At 38.3% G+C, this 23,250-nt stretch overlaps 1 protein-coding gene across 4 annotated transcripts in view; it reads right to left on the bottom strand.

Annotated features, from left to right (window-relative positions):
• Positions 1 to 23,250, bottom strand: part of CADPS2 (calcium dependent secretion activator 2) — a 299,293-nt gene that overhangs the window by 7,918 nt on the left and 268,125 nt on the right. For all 4 annotated transcript variants that reach the window (XM_042872622.1, XM_042872623.1, XM_042872625.1 and 1 more), the window contains one exon: positions 16,097 to 16,204. In XM_042872622.1, coding sequence (XP_042728556.1) covers positions 16,097 to 16,204 — 108 coding nt within the window. The remainder of the gene's footprint in view (positions 1 to 16,096; positions 16,205 to 23,250) is intronic.

The following is a 23,250-nucleotide window of genomic DNA, read 5'->3' as shown; positions in this document are numbered from 1 at the left end:
GAGGACGCTGGCAGGTGCCAATGATACAGCACTGGTACCATATTTTTTGCAAAAAGTGTGTGTTATACAATTTTTGCACATTGGCACATAACAGCGGCCAACCACTTTAACAAAAATATGTTTGCCTCCCCGTTCCCCTCCTCCTTTTATTCATAGCTCATCCGGCTCCTGTAAGGGCATGCATTACTCTCTTCATTTTCCTGAGACACCTCTTTTGAAGTAAAAAATAAGAGAAAAGGAAAGGCTAGGGTTGACTCTGTGAGACCCCTGTATTTATTCACACTTATTGTGCATGACTGTAGACTGGTAAATCATATTAGCAGCCCGTCTCCCCATCAAGCTGCTACTTGCTTTCCAGCCCTGGGAAGGTTCAACAAATCAACAGGAGCACGGAAAACAGAACATCAGTCTAATCTAGTGTTTAAGGTGAAGTTTTCAAACCCAATCTAAGAAGATCTTTAGAGCAAGCAACAAGCTGAAGGGCTCAGAAGGTGGTATTGACAATGAAAGAGTGCTGAAATATTGAGAAGCGCAGCACTTGTGCATTTTTAATAACAAGAGGGTCAACAAGGACACAGCTCCCTCAGTGCCAATAGTTGCCACACCAGGGCTATAAACGCTCTCAGTTCATCAGATTTCTTAAACAGTTCATCAGCTTTCTTAAACACCCTAAACCCCCTCGGCGGACCTTTAGTCTTAAATTAACAAACCAAAGCAATGAAAGAGGGTGCAGCTTGAATGGCCAGCATTGATCCCCAACGGGGCTCGGCACGGCTACAGGCACTGAAAAACTCTCCCCATTGTGGGGAGGGATTGACAAACCTCCTGGCCTAAATAGTCCAGCTGAGGCAGGCTGGAGGCACGCAGCTGTAAAGGGCTCCCCGCGCCCCGCTCCCGCGCTCACAATGCGCCGGGCAGGAGCTCTTTGTCCAGCCCAGACTCTGCAATTTTCTAACAAGGATTAAAGTTGTTTCTCGGCAGGGCCGGTGAAAGGCGATTTAGCAACATACCGTGCTTTCTTCAGGCGTGTTAAAGAGAAGTAGTTAAGGAATTTCTTTATACTGTTGACTGGTTGAAACACAAAACAAATATATTCAATATTCACCATCTTTCCGGGTGCCTGAGCTATCACGTCTGCAGAACGCTTCAATTAAATATAACACTTCTCGGCTGAAAGCAAGCACTTCAGATTTATTTTTGAAGTTTGATAAAAAGGTACAGCTGTTTGCCACCTGGAAGGAGGCTCAATACGTACCAACACACAATGCCTCGCTCCTCCTAGGCCTGGTATTCCTAGCATCTGATACACAGGACCCCATTCAGCTCCTCTATCTTAGCTGTTCTTGATAAATGGGAACTGTTGAAATGCTTTTTCTGCTGAAGATGGCAGGGGAACAGCTTTTCTAGGAACCACATTTTATCTTCCTTCCAAAGCCTTTACCTCATTCTGTTTGGAACTGAGTCGCTGAAGTGACAATGGGATGTTTTTACTTCCTCTGGCTCTACATTTCCTCCAAGGAACAACAACCACATATTCTTGCTGAAGAGACTGCACTTCAAAGGCAGTACAAGCTACAACACGGAAGATATATTTTAAGCAAGCAAAATTTAAGTGCTTAAACTCCTGTGGCCATAGTTCTATAGCATTTTAATCAACTTTTTAACAGTTAGCAATAATAGCATATTAAGCAACATCACAACATTTAAAAATTGTTACTCTATTTAGGAATAGATAACTTATTCCTTTGAAATGCAAACAGCAAAAGTCAGAAACAAGTTCCTAATTTAAGATTCAAAATTTATTTCCCTCTTTGCAAGCTATGAACAATCACACTGATGTCCTTTGTTAGGTGCTAATGCTAATGAGTGAAACCAACTTTATTTATAGTGCCTTTGAAAACACTCCGAGGTTTAGAAGTTACGGCTGTATTTTCAAGTCTATATATAACCATCATCCACATAACTAAGGATTTTCATCTGAACACTGAAGAGCTCACAGAGTGTCCCGCAAAAAAATTGGGGAATGACACATCAGAAGGCGCTCTGCAAAATGGCTGCATCTTTTAAATACATCCAGGAACAACACAACAAGAAATAAAGTCAGAAGTAGGAGCTAACATTCAAAATATCTTTGAATTTATACAGAAATTAAAAATATTTAGTTGTTAAGTAAGAACAACAACAAAGTAATTTTGCACAAGGTGTTACTGCTCTTCCCTCAGGTTTAAGTAGCCTGTTGATTAGAAAGCCTGAGAAACCACAGAAGGCTGAAGTAACTAAAGGTAGACAGACAAAAAAAAATTACATATTTGTATCTAGAAATTTTGCTTGTACTCTATTCTCACCCCATCAATTCAAATTCTCAGAACAGATGATTTCTGAACTTGTTAAAATAACCATTTTTTTTCTTCTGAAGAAACCAGAACTTGTTGACTTGATGCAGTACCTTCCCAAAATCCCTTGTGTGTCATTAGTGATAGGACCAGAGGGAATGGTTTCAAGCTACGGCAGAGGAGATTCAGGCTGGACATCAGGAAGTATTACTTTTCAGAAAGGGTGGTCAGGCAGTGGAATGGACTGCCCAGGGAGGTGGTGGAGTCACCGACCCTGGGGGTGTTCAAGGAAAGGCTGGATGTTGTGTTGAGGGACATGGTTTAGTAGGAGCTATTGGGAATAGGTGAACGGTTGGACTGGATGATCTTTTAGGTCTTTTCCAACCTTGGTGATTCTGTGATTTTACTGGGAGGAACAAATTACTTCCCCAATGATTTTTTTTGCTGGGTTGCACTGGCTGTAAACGTGGCTCAGTCTGTGAGGCACTTTCAGTTTCATTTCCAACGAGGACTACTGTTTCAGTGATCAGGAAATTGAAAGAACAGAAGTTGGGAAACCCCAGAGAAGAAAAAGGTCTCAGACTAGAGCTTTCCTGCTCTGCTATCAGCTCCAGGTGGCTTCATGGTGCCAGCCCATGCCCTTCAGCAACAGCCCCTCCAGCTCTGTAAGAACGTGACTTCTTACAACACAAAATGTTGAGTTAGGTATAATTCTGAGCATCCTCATAGTTTATGGTACCATCCCCGAAAAAACCTGAAAGCTCAGAATTTTGCCTCTCTGGGAGTCCCGTGCAAGATGGTTTTTTTTTGTTTTTTTTTTTTGTTTTTTTTCCCTCCAGTGTTTCAACATTATTATAATAAATATGGGGAGAAAGCTGACATTACAACTGTGCAGAGTCAGAATTCTATCTCCAGCTCATGAACAATGCTCAAGCACTTCTTCACCTACACTTCTTGTACATATTATATCCGGGACACATTTGTTTTATTATTTACAGTATTTATAATATTTGTAATTAACACAAATACTGAAACTTAAATGCATTCTTTCATCAAACAACAATATATCCTCTAATTTGCAGGCATCAAATCCGGAAGGTTTCAGGGCTAATCTTTGCATTTTCTTAGGTGCTCAGAAAGTTCTAGGAGAATAAGACTGCTTTTGGGGATCACCATGTTACTACTTCTACTACTTTTGCAATTCCTATTTTTTTTTTCCCTCTAGGAATATTCATTAAAAAAAAAAAAAAAAAAAGAAAAAAAAAAAAAGAATAAAAATGAGTCTAAGCATGAGTGGAAAACTCCTGGAGTGAACCTTGTTGGAACCATGGCATTAGCGAGCTGCACAAACAAGTGAAGCCTTCTCCCTACACTAAAAATCAGATGTTTAAAGACCTGGATCTAAAAACCACAAATGACTACATCAATATTAAGTTTAACACAAATAAACTCTATTTATCTACAGTCCCCCATTTCATGTCAATTCCTTCCCATATTTTCATCAAGAACCTGTCCTAAAGTTCCCCTATGGCCATGTCACTCATTTCTGCTGTCATGGTCTCAAGCCTCCTGTTCCCTCACATGCTCCTTCTTTTCACCAAGCCACTGAAGCACAACTCTTCCTCCCCACCACTATATTAGGGTTCTAATGCTATGTCACACTTACCAAGCCATCTTCCTGAAAGTGTCTCAAGCTACAAAAGCTTCCATATTTTGCTTCCTCCCACGGGTCTTAAATATTGAGCTGAACTTTGAACATCCAATTTTGGGATATGCAAAAATGTTCACAGACTAAAATTCCAGCTACTTGCAATAGGAAAGGAGAAGTGAGAAAGAAACCACATACTGTGATCTATTTCAACCGTATGTATTGTGATACATTGATCAGGACTGAGATTTCCCTAGTTTGCTGATTTTGAATGTGCACAAAGCACATAATTCCTCTCCTCTCCTCCCCAACCCACCCCTCCCCTCCCCTCCTCACCCTAGCCTTCCCTCTTATTTTCCTGTAATAGCAAAACATTTCTGATGTACAAAAAGTGTATCTCTCAGGAGGAAAGTAAATTTTTCCTGCTTAAAAAAAGGCTTATAATTAGAAGCTGACTAGTTGCTATGGAATTGCTGCCAATTCACAAATAAATATACGTATTTATTACAAAATATACAGTCCTCAACTCTCCATACATTGCATACAATATTTATTCTACTTTGTAATGCTCCTGACCTTTATTTTTTTATTTTTATTTTTTTTTTTTTTTCTGGCTTCTTCACATATGGTGGATGTGCAGGGAAACTGGAAATTTGCAAAATTAGACATACAGAACTCCCTTCCTTATCTGGACATATGTAATGTCACTGTTCTGATTTTAAACACCAGGCACTAACATAATGCTCATGACCACAAGAGACTAACAGCACAAACAGTTTGCCCGCTCCGCTCTGGAGATGCAGTCTACTTGTGAACAGTACTTCCATAGGTTATTCTGGTGCTAAAACTCTCTGGAGCAAACTGTTAGTCTCTCTGCACTGTGTTGTGTTGCACTTTGGGTGTATCTGCAAACATCCTCCAAGGCACAGAATGGGGAACATCACTTGAATGACTTCGAAATGAAAACCAGCTTGGATCCTCAAAATAAACAAATGAACATAGTGTGAAATGACCAAGTTTTTTCATCATTACAATACTAACCTCTTGCTATACAAGCTCTAGTTTTACAAACCATAGGAATGCAAGCAGCTGCGGAAACATAGCATTTAGCTAAATGCACGAGTAGCATTACCAAGGCTGAAGATCCCCGTTCAGTCCACCTGTAAGGCAGGTCACTGAGGCACCATGCCTGCTTCTGCCCGGCCATCCTGGGTTTCTGGAGAAATCCCTGGAGCGAGACCTGTGTGCCAAGCACCAAATGCCAGGTGGACCAACTCTGGACTACCCTCTGTGATACAGCTTTTGGGTACCCCCTTCATGCTAGTAGCTCTTGCCCTGATATCTTCCACATAAACTCCTGCTTCAGGTTAAATACAAGTTAAGTACGTATTTTAATTAGAGTCTTTAAAATAACAGGGGGTTCCCCTACATGAATATCCACATGGAGCTTATTCCTCCCCACCCCAGCAGCCTTGGCTCATCACTCATTTACCCCGCACAGCACTGCAGCAGCACACAATGGGGTTGGCTGCAGCTGTGAGGCTGGCAGAGAGATGCACGGCGATGCAGCCACTTCTCTGCCGGGCACAAGGCCTGGGAGCACATGGGGCAGTGCCCACACAGAGCACAGCCTAAGCCTGCCTCCTCTGCCTTCCATCCTACACAGTGTCCTTGGATTGAACAGGTGCCTGGTTTCCTTTCAATCTATCTCTGACTCCATTGCACTTTTTCAGCCACGCAGATTTTACAGTGGGGCTATATATATATATATTTTTCTTTTGAGCTTATTTTTCTACTCAATACTTGCGGTTCTTGTCTTGCACACCGTGACTGCTTTTGGTACAATGTAGTTTAAAGGACCGTCAACACCGTGTAAGGTAAGAAAACGTGACAAAACACTTGAAAATATTTAAAGGACATGATCTCTGTGTAGCTCAAAACTTCTGCACATGAACATCAGTGTGTAAGCCTCAGCACCCCTCGATGAACCTGGCCATGAAGCTCCTTTCACTGATGGCTCACAAACTTTGTCAGCAGATTTGGAGCACTCTGCAGCAGCCTCACCTGGTGCTGGTTTGATTTACAACTTAGCAACCTCTTTCTGTTACATCCAACCGATTTTAATAAAACAAGATTATTCTCATACTTCCTATCACCATCTTTCTTGTCCCAAGGTCAGCAATGAGGCTGTGTGTCTATTTGTGAACACTTCAATAGTGTTTTACTTGATTTTGTTTTTTAAACTAAGCTTAACCCAAATGAAGAACAAGTAAAAATATCAGACTCGCACGCAGGGTTTCAGAAACCTCATGGTTCTCCTGCTGTTTGGATGTGTGTGAATTACAGTACATCAAGAAATCAATATTCCCTAGATGGTGCTTGTGCCTGGCACTTCATGGTGAACAAACATTAGATAAGACAATACAAATGGTACAATCCTTATTGATTTCTCTTGACTGCGTAGAATGTGAAAGCTACTGCCACAGTTAACACTTACTGACAGACTCATCTAAAGTTTCAGTGCTGTTTTATATTTTTATAGTAGGCCATGCTCAATTGATTCCATTAAGTTGCTAGACACATTTCAAGCCGTTGAGATAAGAGAAAAAAAAATGCAGTGCCTGGAATGAGATGCTGCTACTTTGTGCCTAGCAGGATAAAAAGGTTAAAGGACTAAATTGTGCCTGGATGTTGGAAGGAGTTCTCTTTTATTTGATAGAATTTGTTATTGTTTTTAGTGAATGGATACTGTGAGTGATGGATAGATGCATTTAACTACATTAAATAAATGTCTGAACAGTACAGACCAAGACGTCTATGGGGAAACTGCACTGCAAGCTCCCAGTGTTAAAGCCTCTCCCGCCAAAACAAGCGAAAAACCTGGGGATTCCACCTCTGTCTATGATACAATTCCCTCAGGAAAAAAAAAAAAAAAAAAAAAAAAAAAAAGTAGATTGGCTTTAAAATCTTGAATTTGGGATTTTTTATCTTCTTGTCTTCCTGCTTTGAATCAGGATCCACATTTTATATTGCCTTTGTACAGCAATTTACATCTTACCCTTTTTGCAAATAAAAAGTGACCTTCTCATGAAATTCTGGGAAATCAGAGGGTAGGACTGAGTATCAGGATATTGGATTCAGTGTCCTGAAAAACAGTTCTTTCTTTCCCTTTTATACCCTAAAAGCAAAAGCTCTTTTAGTAAGGTATCAGAATGTTTATTTCATAGATTCTTACTCTCCTGCTGGGAAGATTTAAATAATATGATTACATTAGTGTGAAAAGGGTGGCAGACATCTATTCCATGAATACCAAATGCAGACTGAGTTATGGGGTACGCAGTGTCCTAGAGAAAAGCACTTGGCTATTTTTTGAGCTGTTGGACAGGTAACAAGACGGAAACTCAGAAACTACAAACAGAATCAAAACTGAAGAAGCAGGAAAATGAATCCAATCAGAAGCATCACAAACGCAGCCATTGTGTAAAAGTTTCCTCCAGAGAAAACACTCTCGGCTACGCTGTGGAACAGTTTACAAAGTGCTGAATATTCTGATCCTGAAGCAGCAAACTTTGAAGCACATGCCTTGCCTTAAGTGTGTTGTGGTCCTATTGAGCTCAACAGTACTGAGCTTGGCTGTGTTGATAGCAGCATAATCAGCACCCTCCAAGAGCAGGCACTCCTTTTCTCAGCATATCACAGAAAAAAAAGAAAGAAAGAAAGAAAGAAAGAAAGAAAACTTCTATAATACATGAAATCAGATGGGAATTATATTTTCTCAGCTTTCGAGTAAACCACTTTTTGTTTGCAGAGATTTCTACACTAAAAAAAAACAAAACAAAACAAAAAAAACCCAGATGGATATTCTTGAAATCACCAGAAATAATTTATTGAACATTAAAAAGACTTTGAAAGTAAATTTGCAAGATGCTATTTGCATCTTGGAGAAGAAATTCAGATATTTCAGCACGTTAATATAATACTTTTCCAGTCCAAATTTGGTGACACTGCCAACAATTTTCTGTAAAATTCTTTTACTGAAAAAGACATGACAAACTGTTTTAAAGTGACCAGAATTTCCCTCAGTGAAGCAAAAGCTGCAGAGTGGTTCTCATATCAAGAGATTTCTATTTTCCCTGTAAAATATTAGACATAATTAAAGGTGAGTTAAGACTTTGGTGAAAATCTAAAGACCATCAGAAAATCTGAGCACTGCTCAGCTTTTCAATTGCTTTTCTACTTCTCAGTTCTTTTAAATGGTTTTCTATGGCAGGAACATTTTTCTTAATTAGTCACAGCTAATTAGTGTTCTGGCATAGACAAGTAATCAGAAATGTCAGAGCTGCAAGGCTACATCTCCCTAATCCTTTGATAATAATTTAGCCTCCTGGGAGGGCCTCAAGCTGCGGTAAGTAGTGGCTGACAATAAGGCAAAATTAGGTGGGCAGCAGACCATTAGGATAGAAAAATAAAAAGCACTACCAAATCCTGCTGAGCACCATCAGGCAACTAACTACACTGCCAGATGAGGTGCCTGTTTAAGCCTGTGTTGTTAATTAGCTGATTCTACCAGACCTGCCACATATGTCCAGGTGCATCATGCAAAGATGTGTATTTCTGGGCTTGTGCCAAAGGACAATTTTGCACTGTGATCAAATTTCAAGAATCCGAGAAAGAAGGCCACATATTTCTTGAAGATTATTCTGACTTATCAAAGAAATGAGAAGATCAACAAGCTACAATCCATTTTTTGTTGAGTCTCTTAAGTAATTAGGCACGGTCCTCTCATATTTCTCAGTTTAATACAAACACAGCTTATGATTCAAACGTGGTCTTCAACCACTTCCACCTAGTCTTAACTTGCCCAAGTTGCCTTGGCACAGAACCTAGATCAAAAAGTAGAGCGTTTGTCAGATTATACACTTGCAAATAATTACATAATAATGTAAGGTAAGATGACTTATTAAAATTAATGTGACAGGAAGCAATTTGAGAATGGGAAAAAAGTCACCGTTGAAGTTTTTCTGATAGAACATTGTTGAATACTGAATACTGCACTCACGTTGCTTTTGAGGTAGACATGAGCAGCACAAAGAGTTGGTTGTACAGAAAGCTCGCGTGTAAAATGCGTTTCTCTTAGCTGTGCACCACCAGCCCAAGGTTAACTCATGTGCCAGGGAGAAGCAGTTGTACATTTTTAAAATGATGGTAAAAGGTGGGAAGACTTAAACAAACGCAGTTGAGTGCAGCATTTGCTAAAAACGTACTAGCAGGTATGTTGGCAAAGAAATTAATCTGTTAAGTACTTTATATCTCCATGTAGGCAGAGAATGAAGTACGTAACACAGTAATCTTTGGAGAAAAATTCCTACCTCAAATAACCTCAAGTACATCACCGAACTTAAATAATCCATCCCTTCTTACTAAGAGAAAAGGAAAATAGTGGTTGTGATAAGGAAACACTACCAACATTTAGTTCACATTGCTGATGACGTACAAGCTTCTTTAAAAAAAAAAAAAATCACTTAAAGTCTGATCTTTTGAAATACAAAAGCCAAAAGCAGCTGTGGAAATCTGGAGTGCTTAAGCATTTATACAGCTCACAAAGATGTTTGGTCTCAGTACTCCAAAGCAAGTTGTATATGATCCTTACCACCAACATCCATGCACTTGCTGTGTGAGGCCACAGATCCCAGGATAAGCACAGATGTGAGCAGCCCCTGTGAGGCCAACAGGACTGTTCAGTCACACCACGCCAGTCTGACACCCACAAGAGACAGGGTTTAGGGGCCGAAGTCAACACTGCTAACAGGTGTCATCACTGACAAGGCAATCAGGAGGCTTGCTTGCCAGTGCTGACCTCTGCAAGGTGAGCTGGGATTGTTAAGTAGGAGAGGAGGAGGCTCAGGAGAGACCTTCTAGCTCTCTATGACTGCCTGTAAGGAGGTTGTGGTGAGGCAAAGGTCGGCCTCTTCTTCCACATAACTAGTGATAGGACTAGAGAGAATGTGCCAGAGGAGATGTAGGTTGGATATTAGGAAAAAATTCATCTCTGAAAGGATGGTCAGGGACTGTAATGGGCTGTCCAGGGAGGCGGTGGAGTCACAGTCCCTGGAGGTGTTCAAGAGTTCTCAGATGTTGTACTGAGGGACATGGTTTAGTGGGAAATGTTTGTGGTAGGTGGATGGTTGGACTGGATGATCTTGGAGGTCTTTTCCAACTTTGGTGATTTAGTGATTACTAGATCTGTGATTATTAGCATTCTGACTACTTTGCTGTATTTGTGATAAGCTTGCATCAGTGTAAAAACTTTCAAGTTGCATCAATGATTGAACGCTGAAGGGTTAAAATTGTTCTCTTAAATAATTCCTTGTTTCTTAAAGTAGCAATCAATTATTGGATAGAAATATCATCACATATATAGCCAATAAAATTAGAATTGTACATCTGTTTATACTGTTAAGTTTTTCATTAGACTCAACACAAACGCAGTCTATAAAATAAAGTTATTAAAGGCAAATAAAACTATTTTGAAGGGAAAATATTTGAAAATATACTTTTTTGTTTGTGTGTGTTCACACAATACTTGTGATACTTTAGGTGCAAAAAGTAGAAGAAAGTTAGAATTTATCCAAGTAACACTTAAGAACTTTACATTCCTAAAGAAAGAACTCCATCAATGTTTTACGCAGTGTTCTATACAAAGCTACTTTTATAAGCTGAAGCTTGCTAGACAAATTAAAATGTGTTTTTAATTTATAAATGTCATTTAAAATGCTCAAAAACATGAATTAGTCCCCTCTGAATAATTCAAGTAGAAACATGAATCTAAATCTAGGCAGTGATGATAACCTGACATATTTATGGACACAATGTTGCTTCTTTGCAGTCAATGGCTGAACTTCCTCCAATTTTAATAGCGCTGAACCAGACTCCATGTGAATTTTACAGATGGATATTTTTTACGTCTGACAATTTTGTGATCAGATACAGAGCACTGCTCTGTGATAGGCAGCACAAATGTTCTTACGTCATTGAGGAGATAGATTATCTTTATAAATAAGAGGGGGCTCATACAAAACAGTAGCATTTTAGATTTATCGTAGGTTTGTGTAATTCTAGTTAAATATTTCATTTTCTCATTCACTAAATATTACTCTAACAGCTTTTTATGAAAATAATTTTTGAACCAGTGTTTGAAAAATGCTAAAAGTGTAACTGTTTCTAAAATATTTTGTTACCAATTATTTAAAAAATAATGCATTGGTCTAATAAAGAAGTTTCAGTGGCTGATGCTTTTATCTTGAATTAAAAGTCTAAATCATTAAATAAACACATAATTTAGTTGCCATGCACTGATTCTCCCTGGGTCACTGCAGCATTAATGTTAGAAAATTTTTGCTTTGAGTTTTTTAGAGACGCAAACTTGCTCCAATGTAAATTCATTGTTTTGGATTGCATTGGTGGCATATGAGATTGGAAGAACTCATATGGATCAATTAAGCCTTCAGGAATCATAGAATTGCTCAGGTTGGAAATGATCATCAAGTCCAAGGGCAACCTAACCATACTACCCTAACTCTAACAACGCTCCACTAAATCATGTCATGAACATGGAACAGACATTTAAGCCAGAAATACTGTAGATCTTCCACAGGTACAACATATTACAAAACCTTGCTAGTGCTCTTTAAGTTCTGCTGTGCTAAAAACAAACAACCAAGCAAAAAAAAATGCACAACTATAAACTGCTACAGATGATAGGAAAAATATGCCGTAAATTCCTGGGATGGGAAGGAGTTTTGGTAGGTAAAGTTCCCAGCTGATACTAGGAAGAGGACCACTACAGAACAAAAGAAGTCCTACATAAAATGACCAAGCAAATAACTCTTTGTGACTCTAAATCTGGTGACTAAAGATGAGAAGACAATAGCATGCTGACCTGTGAGTGGTGCTACCAGGAGAACCAAGCCATATTGTCCCTGCTGTCTATACCCCTTCTAGAGAAAGTAATAATGAAATGCAACCAGAAGCCAAGTAATTCCCGGGAAAGGGAAAAAAAAAAAAACACCTTTATTCTGCTGCACAATTAAATCCACTGAAGCACAGAACTTAAATGGCTCAAAATTGTGCAGAGAAAATCCTGCAGCCCAGTCTTTTTTGAAAGTTTCCAGAAAAAAAATGGGCATCTCTCTCACAGGTAAAGATTCACTTCACAAGTTAAATTCTGTTCTGAATTTTCATATTTTTCATATTTTCATATTTTTCAAAGCTTGGCAATGCTTTTCTGGGCTTCTCAAGAACCAAATGCACTTTTATTTTTTATTTTGCTAAGCTGGTTTATTTTATAATATTATATATTTTAAGGGGAAAACAGCAGTGATGTATGTAGGTTGCTCTGAAAGTAATGCCTCCTATTTATTTGCATGGAAACAACAGATACAAAGCACAATAACACTACTTGATGGAGCAGATTTTCAGCTACAAAACACTGCTTTTCAACATAGTCATCACCAGTAACCATGCATTTACTCCAGCAATGAATGGAAGCCTGCATGCTTTACTCATAAAAATCTGCACCAGTGGAGGTGGCCCACTGTTTCACAGCTCCTATGATAGCACTCTTGCTAGGAAAATACTGCCCACATAGTCCATCTTTCATTGGCCCAAACAGATGGATGTCAGAAAGCACCAAGTCTGGACTATATGGTAGGTCTATTAGAACAGTTCAGTTACATTTGGCAATTTGCTCCACAGTCTTGAAACTGATTACAGGGCCTCGTATTATCATGTCACAAGAGAAAGGTTGTCTTCTCTGGCCTGACTTCACATTACTCAGTGTAGCGATGTAGCAATCAGAATTGATGGTTTGTCCAGGTTCCTGAAAATCCAGAAGGATTGCCCCTTTCCTATCCCAAAGGTCAGCACACATCACTTACCCCACTGAGGGCTGCATCTTGAACTTCTCCTTTCATGAGAAATTCACGTCACCACTCCATGGACTGCTGTTCTGACTAAGGCTCATAGTGGTGACACCACATCTCACTACTGGTTACGATGCAATCCAGGAAATTGTCAGCTTTGTACTGATTCACAAGCTCCTGACAAACTTGCATACGGTGTTCCTTCTGTTCCTTTATGGGACCCACATCATGCAAAATTTGCAATATTTCAACATTGCCACCATCATTTCCAATGCACTGAAGACAATACTCAGCTCCATCTGCTGTGGATGAGCTGAATCAAGACACTCTTCATTCTGTGGTATAACAGTTATGTGTGGCTGTCCAGACCATGGTTTGTCTTTCATGGCACTGGTGCTGATGCTGAAATGCACCTCCCATCACCTCACTGTGCTCATATCCACTGTTTGGTCTTTACAAACATTCAGCAAGCATCAATAAATGTCAATGGATGCCATGTTTTTCCACGTGGAGGAATTCAATGGCACACTTTTCCCTCACACACGCTTCCATGTCAGACACCATTTGGCAGACTGCCCCTCTGCTGCCATTTGTCAGACACCAACAACACATCATGGGATACTGGTGGGAAGGTTCAACCTCTGCTGCCATACCATCACAATCTGCCTCTGATCTCCTGGGCCAGCATAATAAAATATGAGACATTGTTTTCATGGCGGCCCTTGTACAATGTCAATCAGTCAAATGGCTTGAAGTATATTTTCATAAAAATTTGAATTCATTTTGTGTTTCTTACTGAAATATAACTTGGTAAGACTGAATTTATAAAACAGTATCTATGCTTTGTTACACAACTAATTAAAAAAAATCCTCCAAAAATTCATGGGCAAATTCTTGCTCAATTGCACTGTTATAAATCCCAGAACTAATCTCAAGAAAGGTGAGTTAACAGAGTTTACACAGCCAATTGCCTTTGTTTTAAATTTTTGCATGTTATGAGCTTACGTTTTTGTTACTGCGTTTATCTGATTCTGTTCCATTGATTATATCTCCTAGCGTGCTCTTATGTAAAAATACAAAACTGACATAACTAATAAGATACAGATAAATATTTGATACACATAATACTCATCATAGTTCAAGAACTATGTATGTATTCTCTCCTCCCTTTTCAGCACTAATGATCGGCCATGACAGCATATGATGCATACTACTGAATAAACCGGGATAAGAACAGTTTTGTTTTTCAAAATCAAGTGGTCTGTCATGGCTTGCATATACACAGAAATGAGCATTGAAAAGTTTGACTGTTGAAGCAACACATGGGAGAGGCCCTCAGCCCATGTGAACCCCAATAGTACCTTGGGTTACTACATGTTGGCCTAACCCAAATCATGCCAAGAGCTATATGCACGACATAAGAGTATGGATGATCACTTGCAAATTCTCAGGGCTCTTCTCTGGCCCTGTTCAGTTTATATTGTGGACATTGCCTGTGGCTTGGTCCAATTCCATTACGTCAACAAAGTCAATGTGGTCGCTCCTGCAAGTGTTAGACTTGGCCTTAGGCACATAATTTTATTAACATCCAGAAAATTACAACATAAGCAAAAATAACCCCAAAGAAAAACAAAAAAATAGAAACTTGAAAATGAAACATATGCTTGCAGATTCAGTGCAAAAGCAAACTGAAGCAGAAGTTGCTAATATGGTTTTAGTACTTTGTGAAGGTGCCAGCTGGATGGATGATAATTTTTCTACCCCTGCAGGGCATCAAAGCTTTTATAAAATCATTCTTTTCACACATATTAGCACTTAGCTTATTAAAACAGATGATACTTTTTTTTTTTTTTTTTCTTTTTTTTCCTTAAAGCTGACTGGAAGTGTCTGGAAATATAAAATCTGAGAGATAAATCTCATTTTGACCACCCAGTCTAACAAACAACAAACACTGACATGACATACCATGGCTGAGAGTCTATGTTATGGGACCTTCTGTGACTGCCACAACTGTAGTGTCACAGTAAAGGCTGTGAATTGCTGTTATGAAAACATTTGCTGTAACTTGCATAATTAAATGAAACTGCCAGCAAAGCTTTCTAAAATACTTAGAAGATGACACACAAATAAATACATTTCAAAGTGTGTATTATGTTCCAGAATTTGTTTTGCAATGGATTGCACTGCACAGTGTCAAAGATAACTTATTTTGCTGCTTGATTTCCTATATAACAATATCATTGTCAAGTAAATTGATACAAGTTTATAATAAAATAGCTTTCAATTTAATGATATTTTAAATGTATGGTGTTTCAAATTTATTAAAAAGTAGAAGATACAATTTCAGCCACATACAAATTCTGCTTCAGGCAAATCAGAAAAGGAGACACTAGACATAAATTAGTGCTCATTAGCAGAAATGTATCTAAGAGTGTTGCAAATGGCCTTTTAGGAGAGCCTTGAAGAAAGAAAATTTTGGTAGAGTAGGTGACCGTTCCTAATGCAAAGGGAACACATCAACACTGAGGAATGGCTAGAGGGAAGCGGCTATAGGAGCTGATTTTGTGCAAAAATACAGGCTGGCTAACTATGTGCGAGCCTCAAAGATGAAGAGAATTATGCTGAACTTGCAGAAGCTGGATCAAAATTTTGAATAGAAGTTTGACAATTCAGTGAATGGTCAACTTAAAGTTCTTCAGAGTCTTAAAGTAAAAATAACAGTGAAATTTCTAAAAGTTGTTCCACGGAACTGTGTCAAATCCATAGATGCACATGGCATAACTGGCTTCTTTCTGTACATGAACATACAGAAATATATAAAAGCTCTTTATTCAGAGAAATTAACCCTGTGATAGAGTCCACAAATCACACTAATCAAATTCTCTCCATTAACACACTCAAAATCAAAAGATGGAATAAAATTAGACTAATCACATTGGAAAAATGTCTACGTTAGATAGCAATCTTCTACCATTTTTATTTCTGCCTTCTAGCACTTAAAATTTCCATGCATACAGTGTTTAAAGAAAGGCCACCCTTGTTAGCTGAAGACAGTAAATAAAATAAAAAGCAAAGGAAAAAAAACGATCAACAGGGAAGAACATCTTAATGGCTTGCTGAATATCATCAAAATGCAGCTTATTCCCTCTAGTGTAGTAGTGATACCAGCAAAGCTTGCAAGGGTAGTTACTTACGTCAAACAGCTTCTCTATATACATTTCCTCATTGACCTTTTCTCGAAGTATATCCTGGTTCTGTCGAACAAACATGATGTAGGTATCTGCTAAATCCATCCCTGGTTTCTGTGGAAACATAAAGCAAAGAGATAGAGTTGTGGGGAAGGGAAAGACCATGCAACAGCTGAGACATAAGAAGTCTTATACTCAGTCTTAAAGTCTCATACTTCGTTTTAATGAAAACTGAGATTATGTTAGAATGTTTCCATATGTATTGACAGCATTTAGTAAATCTGCTATGAATTTTGAGTTAGCAAGTTCAGAAGGGTTCACTTTTCATTACAATTTATGAATGCTTGGAGTCATAAATCGGCTCTGCAATATGTGATCCAAGAAGGAAGTCTTGGTTCTTGTAACATCAATGGCAAACTAGGACATTTTCCCCTTTGTCTTTAGCAAGTCTACCACAACTACCCCATCTTCCTGGTCCAGACCCTGCTACCATCACACTCAGAAAAGGGTTAAAAAATGTCAAGCAGTTCCTTTCTCATTCAGTCAGTTTTGTTGCCATTTGCGTTCAACATACAGCTGAACTTTGTGTTTGAGGTTAGCTTCTATTAATTCTCATTCAAAGTTCAAGCATTTCACTAAAAGCAAATGATTAGATTGGCACAAAAACATTAGGTTGAGAGTAGACCTGTAGCCCCATTTTACTGAAACAGAGGCACAGTCAGCTCAGAGAATGACTAGGAAACAGGAAAGGACTAAAATATTTCCCTTCTTGCACCAATCCATGTTCTGCAGGAATGCTGGAGTAGGCACAATTTTAATACCATACTCTTAAACAGGTCAGGAAAGGCTGCCCAAATGCCAAGTCTGCTAGGTGGTTACTGTAGCTGTGTTTTCCTGCCCAACTGGGACTTCTGGACCTCTCTGTGCACAAAATGTTATTTCACCTAAACCCTCACCCTGTCAGCCTGTAATGGTCTCTTTCCTGGTAGCACACACAGAGTGGGTCTGAATTCACTGTTCTCTATAGGAGGAACCAAGGACAAACACAAGCACTTTGGAAAGACTTACATGTCAGCAAGTTGGTAAAAGTATATGTTGCTCCTGCATAACAGCTTTTGTTGTTGCTTGTTTTCTCAGTTCACGGCACGCAAATGTAAGCTAAGTTTTATAACAAATGTCTCTGCAGTAATCTTTAGCACAATATGTTTTATAAAGGATTTGGAATGACGGCCTGGTTTAACGATTCTAGCATCTCCAAATCTCACACCCAACAATTCAACGCTTTGTGCATTTATATTGATAATTTCATTTAAAAATCTTACCATGTACGTGTAGCTACCAACATGAAACTCTTAAGAGGTAACTGAGACAATTTATATTTACAGCTGAATTACAAAACCCCGATCATAAGCACAGAAATAAAAATGTACAATGACAACAGATAAAACAACTGTTAGAGATAAATGGATTTCATTCATTAAAAAAAAAAAAAAAGTGCCTTTTTCTCTAAAAGTTGGCAGAGATGTTTCTAAATGCAACTAAATCGAAATGAAGATGTATAACTGGAAGTTACACAGAGTCCCTTAAGATACTCATTCGTGAAAGTACAGAAGAAAGCCAACAGTTAAAACACCATAGGAAATTTACAGAAATTGGGCTAGTTTTAATTTGAAAAGAAAATGGGGAAATTCTCTGAAATTTCAGAGGTGGGTGAAGGAGATAATCTAATAACTGAAAGTTTTATTTATGGTTCTTGGAGATACATATTCAAATCTAAAATGAATCTTCCACTGAATGCTAAAACCTGCTGGTTCTCTGGTTCATGCATTTTTTTCCTTTAGTTCAATTCTTTTAGTAAATAAAACAATGTTTGTCTTGCAGACAGCTAAAGCTAGAAAAATAGCATTTCTCATCAGTGTTAACTCTCCCCTTATCTGTGAGCTGTTTACCTAGTCTCGAAGCTGTGACATATGGGAATTTCACACCTAGTGAATATATTTTCATGTATCTTGTGGCATGGGAGTGTAATCATTAAAAGAATATACACAAGTAAGAGTAACTGCAACAGCTGGTGACATTTACCAATTAGAATTACAGTTCTTTAAAACACTTCATCCTTCTTTAATGTGTGCAGGATAATTATCTTTGAAATCAATGTGGAAAAAAATTAATTTTCCCTTTAAACAGTGTCTTTCTACAGTAGAAATACGTCTGGGTAAGGAAGATTACCAATATTGCAACAGTATGACTTTCTCTTTTAAAAACTCACCAAAATCACTGCAAACTAACCATCTTTGCTTATGGTGTGTGAAACAGAATAAACATGGAATGAGCCAACATCATATCAAACTGTCTGTTATCTCTTTATACAGCATGCACTGAATTTCTTGTCTCTGAACACATGGAAGAGGAAAAGAAAGCTATATAAGCACCAAAGCACTAAAGCAGGTGTAGCACCATACTTTTTTTTTTTTTTTTTTTTTTTTTTTTTTCCATAGGGTTTACGTCTTAGAAACAAACCTCTGATTACAGGACCCTATCATTGCTCTATTTCATGTATTAAGCTTCAGAATAAAAGAAACAGGCGAACATACAATACCAACCATAATAAAAAACCAATTGGGTCTACCTTAAAATGCAAGCTCATACAAACTGAGATATATTTTAAGTAGCAGTCAGAGAGGACATCTAATTACAAATACCAGACAAACCTGAAGACTCCACTTCTGTGCTCAAAACATAGAATTTTACTCCCCTGTATGTCAGGCAGAGCATTTGCAGGAGCCAATGGGAGAAAGAGATTTTCACAGCTTTAGGAGAAAAATGTAGCCTGGTATATTTATCTGGGTAAGCGTAAAAAGGCATTCAGTCTGAAAACTTCCCCAAGGAAAAAAAAAAGTGTTTTTTTATGATGGATAAAAAGTTATTGTAGGTTTGTTTCATTCAGAACAAGCAGACAAGATGTTTTGCCTATCTGAAAATGAAAGAGAACCAAACAAAGAGATGAATGGAGAAACCAGAAGCACAAAGACATCAAATAAAATACCAGGAAATGAAGAGTTGTAAATAGGGTTACTTTGTCGCTGGTTACACAAGTAACTGAATACACCGGCAAGTGAATGAGTTTCAACAAGGGTGTAGCTTGGGCACATTCTTTTTTAGGGTTAATCACTAGTTAACCTGGTGAGATGAACATGCTGTTTGGGAAAAAAAAAATCCTTCTTAATTATATACTGCAAGTGCTCTTACTTCCTGCTGCTCCACCTAATCCCACAGGTGCGGGTTGTCTCTTCTGCTCTGCACTGGTGGGAGGGCCCAGATCACCACGCACTTTTTCACAGCAATGAATTTAGATAAAGGAGAAACAACTTTTCACCATTAAACAGAGAAACACTGTCATAATGTCTACATAAACTGAGGGAAATTTTAAAATACTTCATTCCCATTTCAAAGATTATGTAGAAACTCCATTAGGACTGACACGTGCTGGGGCCACTGGTGATGGGGTGTCTGGTCAAAAGTAATGCTGCACGGCTTTGAGTTCCACACATTCACTTGCTTCACTGTTGGAAGATTTGCAACAAGTTGAACACTGCCACTAGCATCAGCTTTTCCCTATAGCACAGATACACTTAAGTCTCTGCACAGGTTTTCACAATTTACCTGTTTGTCATGAATCTCAGTAAAAACCATGTAAGTACCCGCGTGGTGTTTATTCTCACTTCGGCATTTGTCACAGAACATTTCTTATCATCACAGAATTTTAAGCACACTCGGATTCTTGATATTACTCAGAAAAACGTAGCCTTACAGAGCTGCTACCCTGTCAAAGCATTCATTTTTCAAAGAGGAGAGCAGATGCTGAAGGCTAACTACGTAACAACTAACTTCTTCCTATTTTGTATGTGCTCTCCTCTCTGCCCCCTTCCCCTCCCCTGCTGGAGAGAGGCGTTTCATCTGCAGTGCGGGTGGAACAATGAAGTGAAAAGGAGTGATGAGCTGGAGGGGGCCATTGTGAGAAACATAGGAGCTCCTTATTAAGTGTCCACCACCTAATGAAAGAGCATGCTGGAAAATTTCACTCCTCTAAATACTCAAGGGTCATAACTCAAGCCTTTGAATCATAGAACAAAATATCACTAAAATATTTTTGGAATGAAAGCTACTTGTGTTCATGACTGGATCCTCACTCTTCATTTCTTACGTATCAAAATACCTACGCCATGAAGGAAAATGTGTACAATTAGTTCATTTTAAAGGCAGTATTTTATTCTTACATGGTTATGAAAAATACTATTTTGCTTAAATGAAAAAGATGTTATGCAGTTTCCTTGTAGCATCTTCTAGTAGATTAAAAAACAACCTTGGCAAAGGCTAAGCTGTGTATTTTATAAGAGAACAGTCATGCAGAACTTAAGCTGTGATTCTACAAGCGTTTACGCAAACACTTTTTCATATAAATTCAGTTCCACTGAAATCAAAGGGCAACACAGGCATTGGAGAGGGCTTGCACCCTGTTTGCAGATCTGTTGCAGATGTTTGCAATTCTGTGGTGCAAAAGATCTTCAATATGCTATAGCTACTATGACAAAATCTGATGACTCTGAAACTCTGCTTTCCCACTACCAACAAACAATTTTGCTCTATTATGTTATTTTAACTTTCTGATTAGCATTTGTTCTCCTGATCTCCATTTAACATATAGTTCAGAAACACCACTGACTTAAAAAAGATGATACAGAGCATTTCCTCTTGCTCTATTCCAGTAGCTTGTTTTCTATGGATTGAAAGCAGAAGGATGGTTCCTAGGTTTGGGTGTACAAAGGAGGAGGAAGATAAGAGAAGCATGAGGATGAGGACTATTTTGTGTTCTTTATTTGTAAATAGAGGTCTCCAAGTAAATCCTGATTAAAAAAGGAATGGTACAGTATGGCCACACCTTAATAAAGACTGATTTCCTAGAAAAGTTGCTTACTTCTCAAAATCAGTTGAATAGGTAACGCAACAGAAGTGTTGTATTTGGAAATGGAGGTATCTGGAAGGTCCCAATGTGTATCTGCCTGGTAGGAGGCAGAGTTCCTACTTTGGCCTCTACAGGACCCCATAAGTCAAATGCTGGCACATGTGTGAGGCCCCTTTTCATACCTTTGATCCCTGCATAAAGGCAACAGCAGAGTAAGAGGGCTGGCATTGTGTGAGTTGTGCACTGCTGTCAGTCCTGGCTCCTTCAAATGGCCTCTGTGCACTTGGTATGACAGGTGGCCTACATGGAGTGCGGGAGGATTAGGTTCCTTCTGTGCCCTCTAAATGACTGGCATAGATTACTGGCTCCTACAAAGGGATTTAAACATACCTTTCTGAACAAAAAGAAGTATATAAATATGCATGTAACTGGATGCTCAATTTGTATAAGTAATTGCTCTGGTTGGTTATATTTGTAAATGAGGCAAACGTGTACAGAAATGATAAGTTAGATATACAGTTATTTGTGTGCAAAACTAACATGATGAGAAACTAAACACAATTAAATTATCTACACAATTGAGGAATAGCAATAATTTGAGATTGATATACATTTTTGCCCTCAGTTTTGCTGCATTCTTTTCCTTTTCTCATTAACTGGCCATGTGAACATAACACTAAAGAAGGGAAAAAATAGGTTTTAGTTCTGTATCTGCTAATGATTGCTTGGGCTTTAAGAGAAACTAAAATACTTATTTCGGTGAGGTTTCCTTTTGGTTTGTTTGTTTTTAAAGTGCACCAAATAAGTTCCTGCATTCCCAAAATCAAAGCATAGCATTAACAAGAGAAAAATTGCATCACCGATGTACTGCTAATATTTCTAATATTTGTGCTGCTTTCCTCCAACATTTGTTTTCCTTCATGAACTCAATGGCCACAACTTCTTCCATTTCAGAGAACAGCATATCGTCACAATTACCAATAAAAATAGCAAAATAGCAACTAGATTTTTTCATTATTATTTTTATGAAAACATAAATCATCATTGATAATACTTTTCTTAGTCTGGGTTATTTTGCACTGTCCCTAATATTTCCATAGGTGCCAATACATCCCTAAGTGCTGTGGTAGAAGAAAGCACTGGGAATTTCTTGTGACTGTGCACCTACCAAATCTTAAAAGAGCATTCTGAGAAATGGAGCCTTATGTTGAATGCTTTCTTAAACAGGTTAAAATCAAAAGATGACATTTAGTTTTGGATGGAGCTTTTCACAATTCTCTGAAAAGATTAATGAGCAGAAGGGTAGATGGTGACACTGAACATGTAAGCAAACTGCAAGTCTGAGTCCACATTTCCATTCCAGCCCTGAGAAGAGGAAGAATGCCATCTGCTGAGTGTGTGTTCTTATCTCCCACAACTTAACATCTAAGTTGCCTATCAATACTAGAATTATTAGAATTAACCTTCTCCTCAAAATGACCAAGAGCTATTCAAGAATGCCCTTTTTCTTTCTTAATCCTTTACTTTTAATTTTTATCTTTCTCTCTCATCCTATCTCTTACACATTCTGCTCAGTACTCTCTTCATTTTCTCCTAGTATCTCCTTCGTAAATATAAAAAGTTAGTTTCTTCTTATTTCACTATAAAAGAGCATATTTTCCACTCTGCCAAATATTCAACATAGAATCAAAGACGAAAATTCTGATGAATTCATGCACACACTTTAAAAAAAACAACCAAACCCAAACAGCAGCCTTTTTGCCTCTTAACCCCTTCTCCTCATGTGGTCAGCAGTCTAGTTGTCAAGAGCCCAAGGACAATGCTGAGGTGACCCACTGACATCTTCAAACGGAGGCATGGAGGCAAAATACAGTCATCTAAAAAAGTGCAATTTTGCATATTTTTGAAACTATATCAAATGAGACAGTTGCATTCTGGGATACCTCTAAGTCTTTTATCACTGCAAGGAATTGAATTTCAAGCACAGACTAATATTTTTAGAAGTATTCAGTCCTGGGCCTACTGTGATCCTCTTTGATATCCTTTCATACCTGCAGCTATATGATAAGCAAGGACAGGAGGAGATAAAACTGTTGAAAGAACTTTTAGCAACCATGCAGTCTAGTATGTCCATCCATTCAGTAATTGCATTTACGTAACACCACTAACATAATTTCAATTATTTTTCCTGTGCTTG

This window comes from Lagopus leucura, unplaced genomic scaffold (genome assembly GCF_019238085.1).
Source record: "Lagopus leucura isolate 7727_CA_CO unplaced genomic scaffold, USGS_WTPT01 Super-Scaffold_100008, whole genome shotgun sequence".
NCBI lineage: Eukaryota > Metazoa > Chordata > Aves > Galliformes > Phasianidae > Lagopus > Lagopus leucura.
Note: the sequence above shows the minus strand (reverse complement) of the source record. Positions and strands in the feature narration are given on the sequence as shown.